This window comes from Felis catus, chromosome D2, assembly GCF_018350175.1.
Source record: "Felis catus isolate Fca126 chromosome D2, F.catus_Fca126_mat1.0, whole genome shotgun sequence".
In the NCBI taxonomy this organism is placed as follows: domain Eukaryota; kingdom Metazoa; phylum Chordata; class Mammalia; order Carnivora; family Felidae; genus Felis; species Felis catus.
In genome coordinates this window covers 12,154,985-12,178,318 of record NC_058378.1, presented here as the reverse complement: position 1 = coordinate 12,178,318, position 23,334 = coordinate 12,154,985, and the positions used below count along the sequence as shown (strand labels likewise).

The window sequence follows — 23,334 nt, the reverse complement described above, 5'->3', positions numbered from 1 at the left end:
CAGAAGCCCTGCTCTACACAGTGACCGAGCATCATAGGAACTGTTGTGAGACGAGGCTCAGCCCTGTGTTGTCTATGAAAACCTAGAGGGAAACGTGGGGGAGACAGGGCCCTCCATCCAACGTCCTTGCACGTGAATTTCCACGATGCCTCCTGCAGCTCTTCAGCCAGATTCTCGGTTACAAAAGCACTTTCCACGTCGTTCTTCTTTCTGTTCTGATTTTGGCCGAAGTAGCAACTTGCACAGCCTCGTCCTGCCGCGACGTGGCTTCTCCCATACAAGGGATGGGCTGAGTGCCGCGCACGGCCACATACCCCTCTGGCTTGATCTCTGTGACAGTGACGCATTATCGCAGACCAAATCATTTTCCCTCTGAATGAATTTAGCTGATACGTGGTCCGTCCTGGCAAAAGTGTCGGGATCCTGGGAAGCAGTCTTCCAAAGGAGTGTTCATGGTAATCCCGCCGGATGGTGCCGAGTTTCTATTTCCCTCCGGCCGCGATGGGAAAATTCAGTTTGTCTGCAGTGTTTAACCCCAGCAGCCCGCTTCAGGCACCACCAGGATCAAAGGACAGATACTCCTCAGCAATTACATCCTTCCTTTTCTCCCCTGGTCCTTTGTTTATCCTCCTCAGACCCTTAGACTGCCGGTGTATCACCGTTTTAACTAGCTTTCATTCTCACCTGGTGTCATTTTCCGAGTGATCATAAATGCAAATTATTAGTGGCCTTTCAGCGTGTCAGCAATTTAAGAGAAGGGGGTATATCACTTCATGCTTAGAAATTCACTGCCATTTTCACTTCGACCATGTGGATTTCCTTGAAAGCTAGATAACAAATCAAAATATACATTGGTGGGGACTCGGTCCCAGATTGACAGTCCATTTCTCTGGTGAATAGCTTCATTAGATTTGAGCTTATTCAAAAGAGAGTTACGTTTTTAAGCCAAACCCAAGTCTTTGCTGATTTTCCATTTCACCCTGTCAGGTTTTTGTTTTTCATCTGAAAGCTCCATCCGGCATGTGTCTGCTAATGTCCGGTCCCCGAATTTCCTGTTAACGTCCCATTTTTGTGAAAACATGACTCGTGCTGACTCTAAGTTTCCGACCTGTGTGTGGCATCGTTGGGGTGATCGCCAGTGGCCATGGTGGGAGGGACATCGAAGTTTTCATTCGTGCCACTGTGCACTGGGGTGCCGTTTTATTTTCTCCTCTCGGTCGGGAGTCACTGTATTCGTAGTCTGTAATTTTAGGAACGTTGGGTGAATCCGTGCCAATTGTTGGGTGCTTCTGTTTTTTTGGTTTTGGTTTGGGTTTTGGTTTTTAACGGGGGGCAGTTTGCTGGTGTTTTCAGCAGCGTTTCTGTGTTTTGGGAGCAGCTGTTGGAATGGATCCGCCGCACGATCCCCTGGCTGGAGAACCGGACCCCTGAGAAGGCCATGCACGCCATGCAGCAGAAGCTGGAGGACTTCCGGGACTACCGGCGCAAGCACAAGCCGCCCAAGGTGCAGGAGAAGTGCCAGCTGGAGATCAACTTCAACACGCTGCAGACCAAGCTGCGGATCAGCAACCGGCCCGCCTTCATGCCCTCCGAGGGCAAGATGGTGTCGGTGAGCGCCGGGCCGGGTCCCCCCTTTTGTTCGGGGAGCCTGTTGTCTGATGGGCCGCCCACGAGGCCGCCTTGACTTCTCCAGTCCTTGCAGCTACCAGATACAACTTTGGCCCTGTAACCCCTTCCTCCCAGATGTCTCCTCCCCACCGGCATGCAGGTCTCTACCCCTCACTGCTCCAGGTGCGGGGCCCTGCCAAGAGCAGCCTCTCCCGCCCTCCTCCCCTCCCTGCCCTCCTGCGACCTGGCCTCGTCTTCCCAGGCCTCCTAGCATCTACGTCTCTTTCCCTCTCTTCCCTGTTCTTACGACCCGGGCACCTGCCCGGGGCTGGTGCTACGTGCGTATCCCTCCCTGCACCTTGGCTTCCCGGCTCCGCTGAGTCACTCACGCCGGCACACGGGGGACTGGAAAATCCCAGACGCCACCGCCTTCGCTGCCTCCCTGTAGCCCAGGCCTGCCCTCGGCTCCCCTCGCAGCAGGCAATCCAGAGGGAGCTGTCAGTGGCAGCCCTTCTCCCCTCCTCGCTGCTTCTTTACTCCTTCCGCCCTTCACCACGCGGCCACCCGGCGTGTCCCCTCCTGAGGCCGTTCCTGTGCGGCTCAGCGGCGTCCGTGGTGACGTTCTGGTTGTCACTTTTATTTTCATACTCTCTGCTGCTTTGACCCCATTAACCACACCTCCTCTTTGACACTCTTTCCGCCCTGTTTCCTTCCCACTCCATCCAGGGCTCGGCTCAGAGCTCGGCCGCCTCCTGCCCCCTGCCCCCTGCCCCGGGGTCCATGGGAGGACGTCTCTCGGGGGTGGGGCCGACCCTCTTCTCCACCTCCGTACTCCCACGCGATCTCCCCCTCAGCACCTGAACGCCGTTGCCTCCCAAGCTGTCCATCTCGGGCTTTGATTCCTCCCCGACATCCAGGTTCACGTACCCACATGGACGTCTCAGAGCATTTTCAAAGCTGACCTGTCCCCGAGCCCCTCTGTGGCGTGCTGTCTTAGCAGATGGCATCACGACCCCCTGAGTTACTGAGGCCCCAAACCCAGGCCTCATCCTGGACTCTTCCTGTCTGTCACCTTCTCGCAGGCAGTTCAGCAGTCCCACCGGCTCTGCATCCAGGTTCCAGATTGTATCTTGTCCGTGCCCTGGCCTGCACCTGCACAGCCATGCTGTCTGCTAAGCCACCTCTCTCTCTTCTAGGGCCCCCCGTGGTCCTCCTCTCCCTGGCCCCTAACATTGACTTTCGGCACAGCAGCTGCTGGGCTCTTTTCAGAATGTAAACCAGGATGTGTCTCTCCTTAAAACGCTCCAGTGACTTCCTAGAATATTTCAACTAAGGTCCAGATTATGTTATATATATTACTATCTGGACTGAGGTCCAGATTATATTATATATAATATATAAGCCTATATTATAGGATCCCATGTGATCTCTCTTCCCACCCAGCTGATCCCCACTCCATGTTGTGTCACGTGCCCTTGGTGCTGTTCCCTGCACACAGGGCCATCCCCGCTTCAGGCATCAGTGCTGACTCCCACCTCTTCATGTGACTGGCTTTTTCTGTCATTGAGATCTTGGCTAAAATGCCACCTCCTTGGATGTGTCTTCTCCAAGTGACCTACCTGAAGGAACACCGCCCCCCCCCCACTAGCCTCTCAGCATCACTCGACCCCATTTTGTTATTTAATTATAGTTGTCCCTTGAACAACACAAGTTTGAACCAAACAGATCACATGGATTTTTTTTTCCAGTAAATACAGGACAGTACTGTAAATGTAGTTTCTTTTTGATTTTTTTTTAATGTTTATTTTTGAGAGAGAGAGAGAGAGAGAAAGAGAGCACACACAAGTGGGGGAGGGAAGAGAGAGCAGGAGACACAAAATCTGAAGCAGGCTCCAAGTTCTGAGCTGTCGACACCGAGCCCTACATGGGGCTTGAACTCACGAACCGCGAGATCTTTACCTGAGCCAAAGTTGGAAGCCTAACCGACGGAGCCACCCAGGTGTCCCTCCTTTTGATTTTCTTATAACATTTTCTTTAGTGTGCTCTATGGTAAGAATATAGTATATAACCCATATGACATACAAAATATGTGTTAATCAGCTGTTGATGTTACCAATAGGCCTTTGGTCAACAGTAAGCTATTGATGGTTAAGTTTTGGGGAAGTCGAAGTTTATCCGTTGGTTTTCACCTGTGCAGGAGGTTGGTGCTCCTGTGTTGTTGTTCAAGGGTTAACTGCACTCACTTATTCTTTCCTTCCCGACAATCATGAAAGCTACTTGGGGCAGGGAACTTCACAGGTGTCGCTTACTCTTGTACAGAAGTTTCTCCCTAGTGCCTGGCACGTGGGTGTTGTCCAGGAAATGATTGTTGGTGGCTGGCTGGCTGATTGAGCACAGTCACTGAGTAGTAGTCAACTTGAATTGAGTCACCCCACGGCTTCATGTTTTTCTAGCCAGAAAATTCAAGCCCTGTAAGCCTCTGTCCACATCTGGACGAGTGTCGGGCATTTACTGGCTGATACGAACAACCATATAGGTTGTAAAAGGCCCTGGTGAGAACGAAGACGTTTAAAAGCCAAAGCAGTTGAACAGTTAGTTATTTGGGGATAGGGAGGGCGGGTAGCAAGGAGAAGAAAACGCTGTCGGACTCGTAGCAGAGGGGATTTTATAGAGGAGCTCAGAACGTAACCTGCGTTTTCATCCTCGAATGCCCCCAGGATATCGCCGGCGCCTGGCAGAGGCTGGAGCAGGCGGAGAAGGGCTACGAGGAATGGCTACTCAACGAGATTCGGAGGCTGGAACGCGTGGAGCACCTGGCGGAGAAGTTCAAGCAGAAGGCTTCGACGCATGAAACGTGGGCTTATGGCAAGTACACTAGCCTGGGGTTGGGTTTGTCAGCACCGGACAGGGCCACACCGTGCGGTCTCTGCTAACCCTGTCCCTAATGCCAGTGACCCCGTGGGCAGGTGTCCTCACCTCGCCCCACCCTGCTGTCCCAGTACTAAATTTCTTCGGGAGGTGGGCGTGAAGGCGTATTTTCTAGTTGAGCAGATAATGTACTTTTTCACAAAATGGCACTCAAAAATGCATTCTTCCCACGCTTCCTTATGTAAGTCCTGGCCTCCTTCTGTCTTCCCCCACTTTCTTTCTGTTTGATCCATAAGTATCTGTTTATTCCCTGTCGGTCAGACAGCCCTGGCCCAGATACTGGCTCCTGCCACAAAGCAACATAATTTCCCATTTAGAAGATCTGCTTGGAAGGAGGAATGCCAGGGATCGTTTTCTATAGTCTTAGCTTCCTGATTTCACTGGATTCATCTATTTTCAGCCCTTGCAAATCTTTCCACAGCCATGACACCATGATCATAATTTTGCTGAGGTGGAGGAACAAAACCTTCTCCCCATAATCTATTTGGAGAAAGGTCAGGGAGGTTCCCCTCACCCTTTGGTTCCTCTTGCTTTAGTGTTGTTTGATGGTTGATGTCACACAGCACGATGGTTGGAGGCGTGGGCCTGGAGGCAGGGAGGTGGGAGTCCCAGCTCAGACACTTCCCAGCTGTGCGCTTTGGATGAGCTCCCGACCTATCAGTGCCTCAGCGTCCTCTTCAAAGTGGAAGGGCAATGATACCTCCAACACAGGCCTTTGATTTAATGACAATTTAATGAGTCCACATTATAAAGTATTTAAATCGGTATCTGGCGCCTAGTAAGCGCTATGTTGTCACCGTTAAATATATGAACATTTGCTTTCCATTTGTAGCTGTATAGAATTAAATTTGTTAAAAAGTTTTTGTCTTGGGGCGCCTGGGTGGCGCAGTCGGTTAAGCGTCCGACTTTAGCCAGGTCACGATCTCGCAGTCCGTGAGTTCGAGCCCCGCGTCAGGCTCTGGGCTGATGGCTCAGAGCCTGGAGCCTGTTTCCGATTCTGTGTCTCCCTCTCTCTCTGCCCCTCCCCCGTTCATGCTCTGTCTCTCTCTGTCCCAAAAATAAATAAACGTTGAAAAAAGTTTTTGTCTTATTTATTTATTTTGAGAGAGAGACAGCGTGAGTGGAGAAGGGGCAGAGAGAGAGGGAGAGAGAGAGTCCCAAGCAGGCTCTGTGCTGTCGGTACAGAGCCCAATGTGGGGGGCTCGAACTCATGACACTGCAAGATCGTGACCTGAGCTGAAACCAAGAGTCGGATGCTTAATTGACTGAGCCACCCAGGCGCCCCTGGAATTAAATTCTTAAAGGTCATCAACTGGGGAATAAATGTGGGTCCCGTTATAACTGCAGCAGTTGCTTGACTTGAGAAATACTTGTGGGGAAATAGGTGGAGGTTCAAAGAGAAAATCTTCTCATACTATTAGGAAGGAAACCACAGGTTATATTTAACCAGAGAAAATGAGGCTCTTAAGCATAAAGAAGTGGGGTCAAGGTTGAACCCGAGGGTGGGCCAGTAGAGTACAAGTGTGTCCAACTATCCCAGGTAACTCTTGAGCACTAATCATCGCTAACTTAACCGAGCATCATGATGCACAATCAGTTACTTGTTACTCAGGGTTATGGAGAATGTGGCCCTGTTAGTGTGGGCTCCACATGCTTCCCCTCTCTATGTGTAGACATGAGCTTTTAGAACACAGAGGGGCTCAGGCAGCAGCATTAGCACAGTGACAGCCTGGAAACCGATTGAAACAGCACCTCTGTGTCTTCGGTCCCGTCACTCTCGGTCCTTCTCTTGGTTCTTTGGAGTCATAAGGATGGCTGAGAACTTTGCAGGTGCAAGGAAGCCGATGCGTGACATCAGAGTAGTCATATCCCCTTATGCAACCTCTGCAGGCAAAGAGCAGATCTTGCTGCAGAAGGACTATGAGTCGGCCACGCTGACCGAGGTCCGGGCCATGCTGCGGAAACACGAGGCGTTCGAGAGCGACCTGGCGGCGCACCAGGACCGGGTGGAGCAGATAGCGGCCATCGCGCAGGAGCTCAAGTACGTGCTGTGCTGTGCCTAGGGGCTCTGCTCGCGTGCAGCGGTGAGGCTCCGCCGGCACCGAGCCAGGGGTGCGCTGGGAGGATTCCACCAACAGCTTCTTCCGCCGGGGGCGTTCAGGGCGGGTGAGGCTGGCTCGCCGTTCCTTCCTTGTGCCCAGTTTAGGGGCAACGAAGCTGGAGGCCTCTGTGTTTTTAAACAGATAAACAGGCTTCCCCTGGGGTTCCCTGGCTGCGCCGGATCCTGGTGCCCTCCCGGCCCCTTCCGCAGGCGGTTCTGCTTCTCAGAGGAGGGAAGTGAGTGGGGGGCGCGGCACGTCCAGACACCGGGACGAAACAAATCCCTGCCTCACCTCCCTGCCTTACCTCGGAGGAGGAGACATGATGGCCCCGCTTTTTCTTTTTTTTTTTTTTTTTTTAAATTTTTTTTTTTTTTCAACGTTTATTTATTTTTGGGACAGAGAGAGACAAAGCATGAATGGGCGAGGGGCAGAGAGAGAGGGAGACACAGAATCGGAAACAGGCTCCAGGCTCTGAGCCATCAGCCCAGAGCCCGACGCGGGGCTCGAACTCACAGACCGCGAGATCGTGACCTGGCTGAAGTCGGACGCTTAACCGACTGCGCCACCCAGGCGCCCCACCCCGCTTTTTCTTTGTCGACACATAAGTGCTTTCTCATTTCCATGCTTTCTGTTTTATGGGAGGGACCCAGTCTGATTTAAGTCTCGAGGCCCACGTGCTCCCGGGTGGGTGCAGCGTCTGTCTGTGGCCGCCCTCTGGGGGAGACCCCTTCCTGTAGTCTTTCTAAGCCTTTTTGGTTTTTAATTTTTTTTTTTTTAAGTTTATTTCCAGAGAGACAGAGACAGTGTGAGTGGGTGAGGGGCAGAGAGAGGGGGAGAAAGAGAGAGAATCCCAAGCGGGCTCCCCACTGTCAGCACAGAGCCCCATATGGGGCTTGAACTCATTGACCATGAGATCATGACCTGAGCTGAAGTCAAGAGTCAGACACTTCACCGACTGAGCCACCCAGGTGCCACGAGGGGGGAGGGTCTTTAAAGAAGTCTTGGAAAGGGGCACTTCTGTGGCTCTGTGAGTTGAGCCTCCAACTCTTGATTTCGGGTCAGGTCATGATCTCGCGGTTTGTGAGTTGGAGCCCCGATTCGGCCTCTACGCTGCCAGTACAGAGCCTGCTTGGGATTCTCTCTCTGTCCTCTCTCTGCCCCTCCCCACTCACGTGTTCTCTCTCTCTCTCTCAAGAATAAACTTGAAAAACAAAAAGTAAATACACTAACTCTCTTGATTAATAAAATATTTCATTCCCTACTCCCGTCCCACTGATACAGCTGCAGAAGTTTGAGTGCCTAAAATCACATAATGATAACTGTCACAAAACAATTTTTAAAAACATATAATAAACATTTACTACGTTACATTTTTATGACTTCCGTGTTCCTCACAACTCGTTAATTACCAGCGACGGCCTCTTTTAAGAGTATCCTACTGTTTTTTTAGCCTTGGTAAATAAACTCTTAATTATTTGTGATCTTCATAATCCAATTCGTACGCTGTATTTGTGGTCTTGACATGATCTTCTCATGGTTCTTGAAGATTGGGTGTATGGCTGCTTGTTAACAATTACAATTAAGATAAGGGATGAAAGGAACTCAAGCTATTTAACGCCCTTTAACCACTCCTGTGAGTCATTTGGAATGCTTTTAAGTGTTGCCCATAACATTTAAGTAGTAATTTTGTATCATTATTCCTGGTATCCCCAGTGACTGTTTCTTCACATGGTCAAAAGAGGCAGCACGTATCAAATTTAAATCTGCATTCTTCTTTTTTTTGTTAATTTTTTTAAAAAGTTTACTTTTGAGAGAGAGAGAGAGAAGAGTGCCAGTGGGAAGGGGCAGAGAGAAAGGGAGACAGAGGATCCAAAGCAGGCTCCGCACTGACATTGGAGAACCCGACGCGGGGCTTGAACTCATGAACCTCGAGATCATAACCTGAGCCCAAGTGAGACACTTAACAGACTGAACCATCCAGGTGCCCTCGTGTTCGTTTTAATGTATTGCTTCTTTGTCCTTTTTACCTTTCCTAAAATAATAAAGTGTTTGTGCAGCTCTCAAAGTGTGCACAGTTATGCAAACCCCTCACTCCTTGAGAGCAGGTATGTATGGAACTCTTACGAATGAATTAGGAAAAGGAGAAATGTATATACCCCTAAAGGTAATTATGGAGAAGTGAGCATTGGTGTCTCCATCATGGGGTCTGTAGGATTCAATGTTTCGGTTTTTGTTCTCGAAGCCTTTATTCTCTTTAATATTTGCACTTTGAAGAGCCATAGCCTTTTCCCTTTGTATTCAAGGCTGTGCAAATTAGTGGTGCATTTTGGGGTTTTTTGGGTTATAGCAAAGAACACAAGAAGTTAAGCCTGTCTCAGACTGGTGACGTGTATGTGTATGTAAAAGGCTGCTTGTAAGAGCTGGACAAGCTCTACCCACTGAAAAGAACACTCAGGTCACAACCACGTGCATTCAGTGGCAGAGGCAATAACATTCAATAAGGACAAGTTAATATTATTTAAGAGGAAAACAAAAGCACAGGGTGAACAACCATTGCCTTAAGTTAAGGTCAAAGAAGAAATAAACAAGCTTAAGTCTCAGGGAAATGAATTTGGCTGGAGGGGAGGGATTTTCCTTAAAGCTGTCTTATCTTGGACTGTTCATGACAGAGGAGTCGGCTAAAGGTGTCTTTAAACCTCTGTGAATCAAATTTTTATCTTAACTGAAAGGGTGATTACATTTTACACATCATTCCAACTTTTTATCCCCAGCAATACTAGGTTAACCTTCTAGTTTGAAATTTGTTTTAATGCTAAGTTCAGGGGCGCCTGGGTGGCTCAGTTGTTCAAGTGTCCAGCTTTGGCTCAGGTCATGATCTTGCGGTTCATGGGTTCAAGCTCTGTGTCGGGCTCTGTGCTGACAGCTCAGAGCCTGGAGCCTACTTCCGATTCTGTGTCTCCCTCTCTCTCTGCCCCTCTGCTCACACACTGTCTCCCCCTCCTCTGCTCACACACACACTCTCTCTTTCTTTCTCTCAAAAAACCAAAAAACATTAATCCTAAGTTCAAATTACTTAACTTTACAAAGGAGAGGGGGTTGGTGAGGAAGAATAGTTATTTAGCAAGAAGTCATTTTGTTCTTACTGTCACACGGGTGGCATTAGACAAGTCAGAACTTTTGTCTGGAAGAGGAAGGGCTGTGTTCTGCTAGTTTTTCAAAGTCCTCGCAATGCTAGATAAAGTCACAGCGCCCCTTCTGGACTCGGTGCTCCATCCCAGCCGCAAGGCCTGTGCCCTTTGAGGGGAGCCAAGGACACAATGGGGTGCAAGCTGATACCTCCCTCCCCCTTGACTCACTTTGGTGTTCCAGTCACTGTGGCTTCAGGCGGCCCACAGGACTGTCCTCCAGGTCAGATGGTTGGCTTCATTTATAGGTACATCGCCACTTAAAAATAATACTCTGGGGGCCTGGCCAAGAAAACCAAGGGAGAATGGAGTTAGCTTGGGGCACTGGGAAGACAGCATTTCTGTCTATTCAGAAAACTGTTTGACCAGCAAGAGTTTTACTAATTTTTCTTGTAGTCCGTCGAAGAGGAATGATCCTGTTTGCAGTGGTGGCAGTTAATAAAACCCCAAAATACCCTGCCGTTTTTCTATCAGATCTTTGATATTTAAAAAAAAAAAAAATCTGTTTATTTTGAGCCCATGTCCATTTTCCTCAGAGCATCAGGGAAAGTTAATCTTTGTTTTCGCTTCTAACAGTGAACTGGACTACCATGATGCCGTGAATGTCAATGATCGGTGCCAGAAAATCTGTGACCAGTGGGACAGATTGGGAACGCTTACTCAGAAGAGGAGAGAAGCCTTGGAGGTGAAGCCTGTTGACATGAAATCTTTTCTTAGAAGCTCTTAAGATCCTGTTTTTGTGTTTCCGTGGCGTGATGTGTGTAAAACACAACAGGTTGTCTCATGAAAGGAGCCACCACAGAGAACATGAAAAATAGGAGAAAGTGGGAAATGTATAGTTGGCTTTGTACTGTATTTATCCGTATAGCAGTGAAGCGTGCTTTTTTTTTCCCCCCAGGGAGGCATACTTTCTATTTCCAGTGAAGCATTGGTTGTTTTTGTTTTTTGTTTTTTCAGTGAAGCATACTTTTGAAATAAAAAGAAAAATCCAGGGGTAATACGATTATGGTATAAACCCATTTTGTATCAGGTAGTGAGTATAGTGAATTTCCAAAGGGCCTTCTCTAAAGAGTAAATTGAGCTGTGATGGAGTCAGGGAATCAGGAAGAACTTCACTTGCAGGTGGGCAAAGGGAAAATGGCAACAAATGTTGGAGGATAAAGGGAAATGAAACAGATCCAGGATGAACTTGGCCTTATTCAAGTAGAAGAGTTGGATAAGCAACAGGAAGCGGCTGGTAGGTGGCTGTGCCCCGTTGTGTCTCCCCACGGAAGACGCACACGTACGCTGCCAAGGAAGGAAGCATTGACCAGTTTTCTGAGTCTGATGAAACTTTTATTTTATTATTATTATTTTTTAACATTTTTTAATGTTTATTTTTGACCGACAGAGCATGAGTGAGGGAGGGGCAGAGAGAGAGGGAGACACAGAACCGGAAGCAGGCTCCAGGCTCTGAGCTGCCAGCACAGAGCCCGATGCGGGGCTCGAACCCACGAACTGTGAGATCATGACCTGAGCCAAAGTCAGACACTCAACCGACTGAGCCACCCAGGCGCCCCTGATGAAAATTTTATAATATGTGATATCAAGCTTCCTAGATGCCAAATGGCTGTTAGCATATCCACCTAAAGAAAGGAAGGTTGAGGGAAGAAGCACCAGGCAAACAGAGACCCCTCCAAGATTTTAGGGCAGGAGGAAAAAATGAATAACTATGGGACATCTCTAGAGAGGGCATGCTTGTTTTCCCTGTCTGCCCCCATCATCTCTGTCAGATGAAACAGTTACAGTGTTCTCTGTGGCTCGAAGCCAGGTGCTTCCCCATGCCCAGAAGGGCAAAGAAGATCTCTGTATTAAATCCCGAATGAAGATTTGAGGACATTAAATTGTAGTTCTTCTGTCGTCTTTACTTAGGCAGGTGACTTCTGGGAAAGGCGTGCATCTTCTCTGCACACCGTTGTGTATAAAATGAGGAAGATGCCCTGAATGTTCTGGTTAACATCGTCAGGGAATCAGATCTAACCTTAAAGGTACTGCTTTAGCTGAAAGCAAGTTACTATATCCCCCATGCGAATTCTCAGTTTTCAAAAAAAGTAGCACTTAGCAGAGCATTCTTTCAAAACAAGGCTGCGCTGGCTGTTATTCAATCCTTTTTTGACTCGGAAGGCACTTCAGAGACCTGCAGGGCTGAGTCTCATCATTGGACGTTGGCTAATCTTTGGGACGCACGAGCTAGTGGTGAGAGCATGTTGCGATGAACACGACGTCAGAGGAGAGTTTATTGTCCTGGAATGCATGTTTGTGTCTTCGGAGAACAGTTTTTTATCAATCTACGATAACACTCCTATTTCACTGATCTCCAGAGAACTGAGAAATTGCTAGAAACCATCGATCAGCTTCACCTGGAGTTTGCCAAGAGAGCTGCCCCTTTCAACAATTGGATGGAAGGAGCTATGGAGGATCTGCAGGACATGTTTATTGTGCACAGCATCGAGGAGATCCAGGTAACCGAACCCCCTCTCCCCCGAACCCCTGGACTCCTGCTGTGCTAGAAATGAACTGCAATTTTAAAAACTTAGAATTCTTTTTTGTTTCGTTTCTTCTTCTTTCTTCTTTTGTTTTTGTTGTTTGTTGTTTGTTTTTGTTTGTTTTTGTTTATTTTTTTCCCCTGAGGAAAATGTAACTAGGAAGCCAAAATTACCCCTTGATCTTTAGCTTAAAAATGGGTATACTGCTATTGGCTGCGGCTAAATTCATATCAATCAGACAATGGTGAATACATCTAAAAGGGCCTGTTTTTAAAACATACTGTGGAATCATCGAGCAAAATAGACCTGTATGCTCTTGGGAGGTATCCACGGAAAGTTGTGAGTTTATTGGCTGCTGTGTTAAGTACTTTCTTAATTTTTTTTAACATTTATGTATTTTTGAGAGAGAGAGAGAGAGAGAGAGAGAGAGAGAGAGAGAGAGAGCGAGCCGGAGAGGGGCAGAGAGAGAGGGAGACACAGAATCCGAAGCAGGCTCCAGGCTCTGAGCTGTCAGCACAGAGCCCGACGCAGGGCTCGAACTCACAGACTGCGAGATCATGACCTGAGCTGAAGTCAGACCCTTAACTGATTGAGCCACCCAGTCGCCCCAAGTGCTTTGCAAATATATCCACACGACTGTTTATTAAGATCTGTATACTTTTGCTGGGTCATAAAGCAAAAGAAACCATGAAGCAGCACCTCCTGTCTCCCACAGACCAAAATGTTCTGCTTCTGATTTCTTTTGGAACTTCAAAGTTTGTAAATAAGACTTTTCAGGAGTCATGTGAGGGAGGAGAGTTATTCTCAAATAGCCAGGACCCAGTTTATTGAGAGACCAGTGTACCATGAACTTGATGTGCAATGGAATAGAAAGGGAAATACTTCCAAATTCTTCTTTCTGTAAAATAGTCATCCAAAAGAATCCAAATATAAAGAATGCTAAAGGTTGGGATCTGGACCCACCTCTCCCCGCTCAGGAGCGTTCTAGAGTGTTCTATTTGCACCTGGGTGGAGGGGGAAAGAAATTACTTTGTTGAACATTGCGTTTTTTTGCATGAGCTCTGAAACAGAGGTTAGCAACCTGAAATCCTTTATTTTTGGAATAAGTGAGATTTCTAAGTGTTGTGGAAGCTCTACCTGATGCATGAAGCAGTTTCTCTGTTTAGTGAAAGGTCACTCTACATTGCAGCACCTGAAGCGACCGTTAGCATGGCAGACAGTGGTTTCCATGGCACCTACAGACACCAGAACCAAGGGGCTGAGGTCTTACACCTTAGGGCCAGAGGAGAGGCTTTTTTTTTTTTTTCCTTTGAGAGACAGTGTGAGTGGGGGAGGGGCAGAGAGAGAGGGAGAGAGAGAATCCCGAGCAGGCTCCACACTGTCAGCGCAGAGCCTGATGCGGGGCTCGAATGCATGAAACCGAGAGATCGTGACCTGAGCTGAAACCAAGAGCTGGGTGCTCAACTGGCTGAGCCACCCAGGCATCCCCATGGAGGTTTTTAAAGACGTAGAGGAACAAATTGGTTTTTGCCCCCTTTTCTTTTCGAGAGATGTATTTCCTGGTGGTCTTTAAATAGAAAGACAGCAAATGTTATGTTCTCTTGTTGGAAGGGCAGAGGTTAGGAAGGGCAGCTAAGTTCTGTTTGTCAGTGGAGGGTAAGACCTGAATAGTAGTTGGGGAAGCGGAAGTGATGGCTCAGCTGGTTAAGCATCCCACTTCAGCTCAGGTCATGATCTCGTGGTTTGTGAGTTCGAGCCCCACTTTGGGCTCTGTGCTGACAGCTCAGAGCCTGGAGCCTGCTTCAGGTTCTGTATCTCCCTTTCTCTCTGCCCCTTTCCCACTCATATTCTGTCTGTCTCTCTCTCAAAAATAGACAGACATTCAATAAAATAAAAAATTGTGAACGCAAACATGATTTTTGTTTAAAAAGAAAATGATGGGTTTTTTTTTTTTTTTTGAAGACTTTGGATTACTAGCCATCACTTCATCATCCTGGTGTCTTTTTTCCATTTCTGAGGAACTACTGTGCACAAAATAGCATCTTTAAAACATCCAGAATTTGTTTCCCCGCAGAGATTCCTGCAATTAAAAAAGGCATTTGCGTGTGTGCAGAAGGGAACGTCGCAGCCTGTAACATTCACGCTGTAAGAACGTTTTCCCCGCTTTTGTCTCCGGGTTAGAGTCTGATCACTGCCCATGAGCAGTTCAAGGCCACGCTGCCCGAGGCGGATGGTGAGCGGCAGTCCATCATGGCCATCCAGAACGAGGTGGAGAAGGTGATCCAGAGCTACAGCATCAGAATCAGTTCCAGCAATCCCTACAGCACTGTGACCGTGGATGAGCTCCGGGCCAAGTGGGACAAGGTAGGTGACTGAGGACCGGCTGTGGGGCAGGGTGGGCACTCCTAAAGCCGAGGCTGAGGGAAGAGGTAAAAACTTGGGGGAACCAGAGTGACTGATTTGCATCACGATTGGGGTTTTCCTTTGCCCTGAATGTCACAGATGTGTTTGAAGGTAAACTGAGGCATAGTAAAAATTTAAGAGTTTATTTGAGCCAAAATCGATTCGAATCCTGCAAACATCCCATCCGGCAGCTACAAAGGAGCTCTGGGGAGCTGTACGAAGTGAAAGACTTTTGAGGGCAGAGGGGAGCGGGAACAAGGAAATTATACTAGGCGAAAAAAACTGGTTGGTTATTGCAAGGTTACTTTCCTTCAGGGGATGGTGGGGGTCTGTCAGCTGATGACCTCACTAGTGCGGATCAGGTGATTGACCAGTTTAAGATTCCATTCCTGGGCAACCTGAAACTGTAATTGAGTTCTCCAGTTGGTGACATGGGGCTGAGCCTAAGTAACTCCATTTTGGGCTAGTTGTCTTGTTTCTAGCAGATGAAATAAGTTAAACTCTTAAATGCCACTCGGCAGTCTTAGGTTTGTAGGGAAAGAAAGCAGAAATGTTTTCTTTAAGGAAAATCTTACAAAATGTTGGCAAAATCAGTATAGGCCAGGATGCTAATACCATAAGGGAAACCATTTTTAAAACCCCAGCTGGAAATTGGGTGCACTCGAGCCTGCCTACCGTAAGAGAACTTCATTAAAGAATTTTTAGAATGTGGGGTAGACATTTCCCAAATGTGTGTGAAATTTTAAATGCAGAAAAATTGCTCAGAAAACTAGGGAGGGAAAGTATTCCTGCTAACTTGCAGCCCTTTAGATTTTGGGAAACTGTCCACAGATTTAATTATAGTCCAAATGGGATCATTTGAGCCTTTTTGTCTTACTCTTAAGAAAGATTTATTTTCACGGTTTAAACGATAGCCCAGCTATCTGTGTGTGCCACTACGTGGCCTCCAAGGAATAATTCCACCAAGTGGATCTGAGGCGGCTCCGTACAAAAACATGCGTACGACAATTGTGTAGTTATCAACAGTGCAAAAGAGGAGAAACACAGGTATGGAAAGGAGGGCGTTTATCTGGGAGACAGGGACTGACTTCAAATTTAGCTGCAGCCTTCTGACAGCCGACATGGAAAGGGAAACATGTTGAGCTAAGTAGTTCCCCTGAAGAGAAGGGAAATCTCTCATTTCTTCAAGTGGGGCGAACATTTCTCCCAGCGCGAAGTTAAAAAGCAAATTGGACACGTGGATTTTTGTGAAAGGGACATTATGAATGGTAACGTCTGTGGGAGCAGTTTTGCAGAAGACCCAAAAAAGACTTCTGAGGTAGCTCCTTTGTGGATTCACAGAGAACTCATGTTATGTGAGAATGTCTGTGATTTCTACCGTGATCGAGTCACAGTACTGCTAAATACTACTGTGGATTTGCTGCCCACATTCGTAATCGAAGGAAACACTAACTCTCAATTAGAGATAGTGAAAATAAAGATGTCCGCTCTCCCTCAGTCAAGTTCACAAATCCTCTGCAGGGAGCCCCTGGCTGGAGGAATGTCCGTGTCCCTAATGCAGATGCACCCAGGTTTTCAGCAGGCACTGGGGGGGGCCATCAGGACTAGACTGAGCTCTCCCTTTGGTTCCTATAGTGGGGGCCCCCACTCCCCCCGCCCTCTCTGTTTCCACCCCTCCACTCTGGACTATCAGCACATATCTCGGTCACTCCTGTTGGAAGAAAGCTGGTGTCTTATCCCTGTTGCCCTTGGTCCCTGACAGGTGAAGCAGCTTGTGCCCATCCGGGATCAGTCCCTGCAGGAGGAGCTGGCCCGTCAGCATGCCAATGAGCGTCTGCGTCGCCAGTTTGCTGCACAGGCCAATGCCATCGGGCCGTGGATCCAGAACAAGATGGAGGTAGTGTGGCGCCCTTCACAGAGAGCTTTTCCCCAGCCTCAAAATTAGTCCCTGAGTTGACCCAACGATGACACCTCTTCTGCTCCCGGTTGCTCCACTCAGGGCTGTGAGGGCCCTTCCTGTCATGCTGGGCTTTGCTCTTTTGGGCCCCTGAGCTTTTGTGGCCTGTGGACACTGGTGCGGTGTGGGGGGGGCACGCTAACGGGGACCAGGCTGTTCTTGCTGCCATCCGTTCATTGTGTCATTAAAAAGGATGATGGGGCTCTTTCTCAGTGTTTAGCTTCTATGGGACCTAGATTTTAAACCATCTATCCCTAAGGAGGACATGTGAAGAGTCACAAAGACTGCATTTTCAAGGGCACCTGGGTGGCTCAGTTGGTTAAGCGTCCAACTCTTGGTTCAGACAGATCACAATCGCACGGTTTCATGAGTTCGAGCCCTGCCTTGGGAGCCTGCTTGGGATTCTCTCTCACTCCCTCTCTACCTGCCCCTTCCGGATTCATGCTACCTCTGTCTCTCTCAAAATAAATACACTTAATTTTTTTTTTTTAAATAAAGCAGATATTTTGCATTTTCAGAACATTTAAGGAAAAGTGATCTTTGAATGACACTGATTTCTGGGTTCATTTTATCCCTGAGAACAGCCAAGAGACCTATATTGCCCTTCTTGTGTTTCTCCCAACCTCCCTATGGTGGTAAATTGTTACCTTCTTTCTTAAAGGGAGAACATATAAAACTGTAAGAAATTCCTTTGACTCTCCAGTGGTCTTACATCTGTCCATAGCTCGTTTCATGAAGAACATCACACCACCGCCTCCAGAACGGGGCAGCGCTGACCCAGGCAGCCTTCCGTCTGTGGTGGAAGGAGGCTGAGATAACGCTCACCCCTCTTCCTGCTTCGCTCTTTCGGCTCTCGGTTGATTTTTCCCCACCCTGTGGATGAATCATAACCAGAGCTGCTTTCACACTGTGGTCCTGCCCCGTTTCCCACCCCACCTGAGAAAATCCCGTGACTCTGGCTGCAGCTGAATGCCAGCGTGGCGTCTGCAGCAGCGTCAGGAACTGGGACTCCCACACGGTCATCGTAGAGGCCCACTCACCCGTTTCTTCCCTCCGCTTGCCTCCGTCAGGAGATTGCCCGGAGCTCCATCCAGATCACGGGAGCCCTGGAAGACCAGATGAACCAGCTGAAGCAGTATGAGCACAACATCATCAACTACAAGAACAACATCGACAAGCTAGAGGGAGACCATCAGCTCATCCAGGAGGCCCTGGTCTTTGACAACAAGCACACCAATTACACCATGGAGGTACAGCGGCCACACAGGCGGGGGTCGCTGTGGCTTTTAGTTGTGACCATCTCACCTTCTCTTGGGTGTTTCCCCCCACCCACCCACAGTTGTCTGTGTCTGTTCCTGTGAAGTTCTGCACGGTGGAAGTTAGGGATCTTCAGGCCTTCCCCATCACTATATGTGAAAAAGCTTTGTGAACTAGATCAAGCACTATAAAATTGTTGGTTTCCACTGTCACCACCACCATCACCATCATCATCATCATGACAATGAATCCAGTGCACTGCTTTGAAAGCCAAAACAAATGGTTAACATTGCTACCAGTTTGGCCCAATTTCCTGTCCTTGGAGCGAGCAGGTGCAATCCAGGGCCCTTCCTGCTATTTGGTAAATGGAAAGATATTTGTAATGACAAATAGACTCTGTACTGTATGTTCTGTTTACGAAGTGCCAGTCACCACCGTTAGAACCCCCACTCTCACTTCTGAGCACTTCCTACTACAGAGTCTTAGGAAGAGTGAAAAATTAGAATGGAATAATGAAAGTTTTGTAAGCCCTACTTACCTCCCTTTGAGTCTGCTCTCCGGCTATGAAAATGAGGAGGCAAGATTGATGTGCTGATAAGACCCAGGGCTGATCATTTCCTTTTTGCTTTGGTAGCACATTCGTGTTGGGTGGGAGGTGCTGCTGACGACCATCGCCAGAACCATCAATGAAGTGGAGACCCAGATCCTGACGAGAGACGCGAAAGGCATCACCCAGGAGCAGATGAATGAGTTCAGGGCCTCCTTCAACCACTTTGACAGGGTACGTCTACCTCTCCTTGTAGTTACTCGAAAAGCAATACTGGGGACGTTAAAAAGTGCATTTGAAATAATATTCGTGCTATTAGCTTAAGTGTTAATGCCCAATAGATATTACAGGGAAACCGGATAATTAATGCCAAATGAAAACAGCCACCAAAGATGATGTGCTAGGCTCTGATGTTGTTCAAGGTGATTCGAAGTCAAGGTTCACATGTGCCTTTATGCAAACCACCTGACGGATGCCTTTGTAGTTGATGGCAAAGCTAGATTTGTTCCAAGTAAAAGTGTATCCTTGATGAGATGTGGTTGTTGGACTTAGATCTTTTCTAAAGACTCAAAGACAACATGCTGAGATACTTTTCCTAAGTAACTACTTAGATAAAGCGCCTAATGAAAACTTAACCTACCATTTTGACACATAAAACTTAATTTGTTTGCTTGTTTTAATTTTTTTTAATTAATAAAACTGACGACATGTTTTAAGGAAAATGCACCAACAGAATGATGATCATTTGCATAGTACAGGCATATAAAAAGTTAAGTGCTGTTTCTAAAATATTACCTGGTATTTTATTTGAATAATAGCGAGTAAAACCAATTATAATTTTTTAAGGTTTATCCATTTATTTAGAGAGAGAAAGTGTGGGTTAGGGAGGAACAGAGAGAGGGAGAAAGAGAGAGAGTGAATGCATGTGGGGACGGGACAGAGAGAGAAGGAGAGAGAGAGGATCCCAAGGAGGCTCTGTGCTGTCAGCATGGACATTGACAGTGGCTGGAACCCGCGAACTGTGAGATCATGACTTGAGTGAAAAGTCTGACGCTTAGCTGACTGAGCCACCCAGGCGCCCCTAAAACCAAGTCTTTATAAGAAAATTCCCAGTTTGCTTATCGTAATGGCTAAAAGAGACTTCTAAGGCCACATTTCGTTTGGTAAAAATCCCGTAAAAAAGGATATCCCAGTACTCTGAACAGGACTCTGTGTATGCTTTACAGTTTTCAGTAGATGGTTCTTAAAAATGCCTCTGGGCTATGCCCCTGTCAGAGAGTTCAGACTGTAGACCTGTGATCGGGGCCTGAGGCATAATAAAGAGTGAAATACAGAGATGAGGACAGAAGTGAGCATGTTGTGAGCGCTGCTTTATTGCGTAGGAACATGTTCCACCGCTGACCCGATGCATACATTCAAGTGCATGTCAGGGATCGCTGTCCCCGCACAAACCCAGCCGGGCTCCTTGGAGGACCTCTCTCCCTCACTGGGGCCACCTCACAGGAAAAAGCACATTTATTTGAATCCAAGATAACGAGATTGTCTTTTGCAACTAAAGTCCAAAGGAGGGCAACACAGGATGTGCCAAGTTTTTTTTCTTTTAAGGTTTATTTGCTTTCGAGAGAGAGACAGAGAGAGAGAGAGAGAGAGAGAGAGAGAGAGAGAGAGAGAGAGAGAGACAGCATGAGCAGGGGAGGGGCAGAGAGAGAGAGAGAGGCTCCAGGCTCTGAGGTGTCAGCACACAGCCCATCGCGGAGCTGGAACTCCCAAACGGTGAGATCGTGACCCAAGCTGAAGTCGGACACCTAACCGACTGAGCCACACAGGCGCCCCAGGACCTGCCAAGTTCAAAACTTCGTGTAAATGTTAAGAAGCGTATGTCCTGGGGGGAACGACGTTTGCTTGAACTTGGTGGGGAGAGGTGTCAGGAATGTGGATCCACTTTGCTGCGTCCTCTCATTGAATAGTAAGGGTTAGGAATGGCAGAGGACCCAGCGGATGTGCCCTGAGGGAATTCTTGCTGGGCTTTCAGAGCACAGACGTAACCTGATCGTGGCTGTGCTTCAGAAAAACGTGCCTGGCGGCAGTGGCTACGATGGACTGGACTGGATGGCAGGGGGCGGGGAGTGGAGGCACAGACCGGAGGCTCTTGGAGAAGGGAGAGGAGAGGAACGGGAGTTCCTGGGCGGGGGCATAGCAGAGGTACGAGTGAGGACAAGAGGGCAGAGCTGAGATTCGCTGAGACAGAAATCGGGGAGGACGTAACCACAGGATTGGGGGGCGGAGGAGAGAGAGAGATTACAAATGACACGGATATTCCAAGCCTTGAGGGCATGAGGACAGGAGTGCCGTGCAAGTGGAGTGAGCATTATACGAAGAGGTGCCCTGGCCAGCTGGCAACCCAGTTAGGGTTCAGGGCTGAGCCCTGCAGGGGTCCCCACGTGCTGGTGTTTGTGGCAGGACAGCCTGGAGAGCGGGAAGAGGGAAGGGCCCAGACTGTGGGGAATTAACTGTGTGTGAAGGAGGCAGAGGAACCAGAGAAAGAGAACTAAGGAAAGTCAGCCTGAAATAAGTGTCAGCGAGGTAGGAAAGCATGGCACTAGCGGATGTCCCCGGGAGGGCAGGTCAGTGACTGAGCCCCAGGCACAGGCATGAGAACAGACACGTGCAGTTTCCGTTCATAGGAAAACAGAACTTGCCATTCGCTTCTGGGACGGGCCGTTTCATGGGCAAGTGAAAATATCAAAAAATAACCTTAAAGGTGTTTTCTTATTTTTAAGTTCATACTGATGCTGAGCCTTAGCTGCCTCCTCAATACTTGCAAGAAAATCTTCAGCACGGCGCGCACTTCCTATCACACCCAGGGCTTTGTGGGGACACCTGGGTATCTGTAGAGTTGAGGGCCCTGTTTGTCCTGACCCGGCCTTTCCTCGGCTGTGACAGCCGTCGTCCCCTTGGGCCTTCTCGCACGCTGCTCTGGGCAGACGCCCACTGCATTTCCGAGCATGGCTGTCTGACGCGTGGGAGGGCCGCTCCGTCCTGGCCCACGAGCCAGAGAGTGATTTGGGGGTCGCTGTGCCATTGTGGGAGTCCTAGGAATGCTGGTGTCTTCCGGGAGCTTCACAAAGAGGACCTCCCGGGGCCGTGAGAGCGAGATAATTTCTCTGGACCATTAGTGATCTGTCATCAGTAGGTGGCAGTAGTTAGTTCCTGACCGGGCCATTCTCTTGGTACTAGGTGGTTTTTCCTGCTGCTTTCTTGCATGTGTAATCTCCTTTAATTTTTGTCTGGTGGTTATCCCCCTTTCCTCTTTTTTCCTTTTTTTTTTTTAAGTTTATTTTGAGACAGAGAGAATGAGCAGGGATGGGGGGCGGGGGGACAGAGAGAGAGAGGGACAGAGGATCCGAAGCGGGCTGACCAGAGAGAGCCTGACACGGGGCTCAAACTCCCCGAACCGGGAGATCATGACCTGGGCCGGAGTCAGACACTCAGCCAACTGAGCCACCCAGGCATCGCCCTCCTTTTTCGTTTTTAAGAAACTATTTTGTAACATTCCCGTGTTAGCCCCGTCCCCTGATAAATAGAGTGACCTTTACAGTCTCTTCGGCAGGGCTCAACATGGCCCTTCTCTTACTGGATTCTTACTGGATTCTTACTTGATTTGTCCCTAACGTTCAGCTTCTCTGTTTATTTTCTTTGTTGGCAGAGGAAGAATGGCCTGATGGATCATGAAGATTTCCGAGCCTGCTTGATTTCCATGGGTTATGATTTGGTAAGACAGAAGTGAAAATTTTACTAAGATTTGATATTTTGTTGACTTTGGACTTCTAGGAGGTGACTCACTTAAATTATGATGGCACACTTGGGATCAGTGCACTTTCATTGTATAGGATATTTTTGAAGTCTTGCCTGCTGCTATATAAAAAGAATTTCACAGAGCCAGAATATGTGTGTTTATTCAGGAATTGGTCAGATTTTTATTTTCTAATAAAAGAAGAGAACATGAAGTTTTCTGATGATTTTTTTTTTATTCTTTAAAGTTTTTTTTTTTTTTAAGTTTATTTATTTGAGGTGGGGGGGGAGGAGTTGAAGGAGAGCATGAGCAGGGGAGGGGCAGAGAGAGAGGGAGATGGGGAATCCCAAGCAGGCTCCACACTGTCAACACAGAGCCCAGCATGGGGCTGGATCTCATGAACCATGAGATGGAGACCTGAGCTGAAATCAAGAGTCGGATGCTTAACCGACTGAGCCACCCAGGCACCCCTTCTGATGATTTAACAGCCATATTGAGATGTAATTCATATACTGTACAGTTTATCCTTTATAAAGTGTATACACTTGAATGGTATTTAGTAGCCTCATGATTTTCAAAGTGCTTTTCCCACTAATATCTTAGAAGGTAAAAACTTTTTTAGTAATAAATCAGCTAAGAAAATCTTACATTTACAGTATACCCCGGCTTCTCTATTACCCGTCAATGTGGATTTTGAACATGAGCCACTTTGGTTCTTCTCAGACCCTTAAAATAAAAATCGTGAGAGCCACGTTCTGAACTGCCTTCCATTTAGCAATGTTACTCTTGTTGATTGATTGGAGTCCGAGAAAAGGCCCATCTCTCTTTCTCTCTGAATTCCTCTTCTGGAAATGTGTTAGGGCCTGAAAGCTACATGGGTCAGAGGGAGGAAGGAATTCTGACCTTCAGCAGCTTCTGGCTTGATGCTACAGCAACTTGTAACATCATTTCATGGCAATAAACTTAAGTCGCTATTTAAATTTTCAGATGCTAAGGAATTTGCATGTCGGGAGGTAAAAAGGCCTCATC

The 23,334-nt window shown here is 47.9% G+C and overlaps 1 protein-coding gene across 2 annotated transcripts in view; it reads left to right on the top strand.

Annotated features, from left to right (window-relative positions):
- ACTN2 (actinin alpha 2) overlaps positions 1 to 23,334 on the top strand; it is a 73,063-nt gene that overhangs the window by 47,651 nt on the left and 2,078 nt on the right. For both annotated transcript variants that reach the window (XM_006937742.5, XM_023240369.2), the window contains exons 10-19: positions 1,379 to 1,609; positions 4,326 to 4,473; positions 6,427 to 6,577; positions 10,400 to 10,508; positions 12,184 to 12,324; positions 14,530 to 14,712; positions 16,514 to 16,648; positions 17,779 to 17,958; positions 18,600 to 18,746; positions 22,219 to 22,284. In XM_006937742.5, coding sequence (XP_006937804.3) covers positions 1,379 to 1,609; positions 4,326 to 4,473; positions 6,427 to 6,577; positions 10,400 to 10,508; positions 12,184 to 12,324; positions 14,530 to 14,712; positions 16,514 to 16,648; positions 17,779 to 17,958; positions 18,600 to 18,746; positions 22,219 to 22,284 — 1,491 coding nt within the window. The remainder of the gene's footprint in view (positions 1 to 1,378; positions 1,610 to 4,325; positions 4,474 to 6,426; positions 6,578 to 10,399; positions 10,509 to 12,183; positions 12,325 to 14,529; positions 14,713 to 16,513; positions 16,649 to 17,778; positions 17,959 to 18,599; positions 18,747 to 22,218; positions 22,285 to 23,334) is intronic.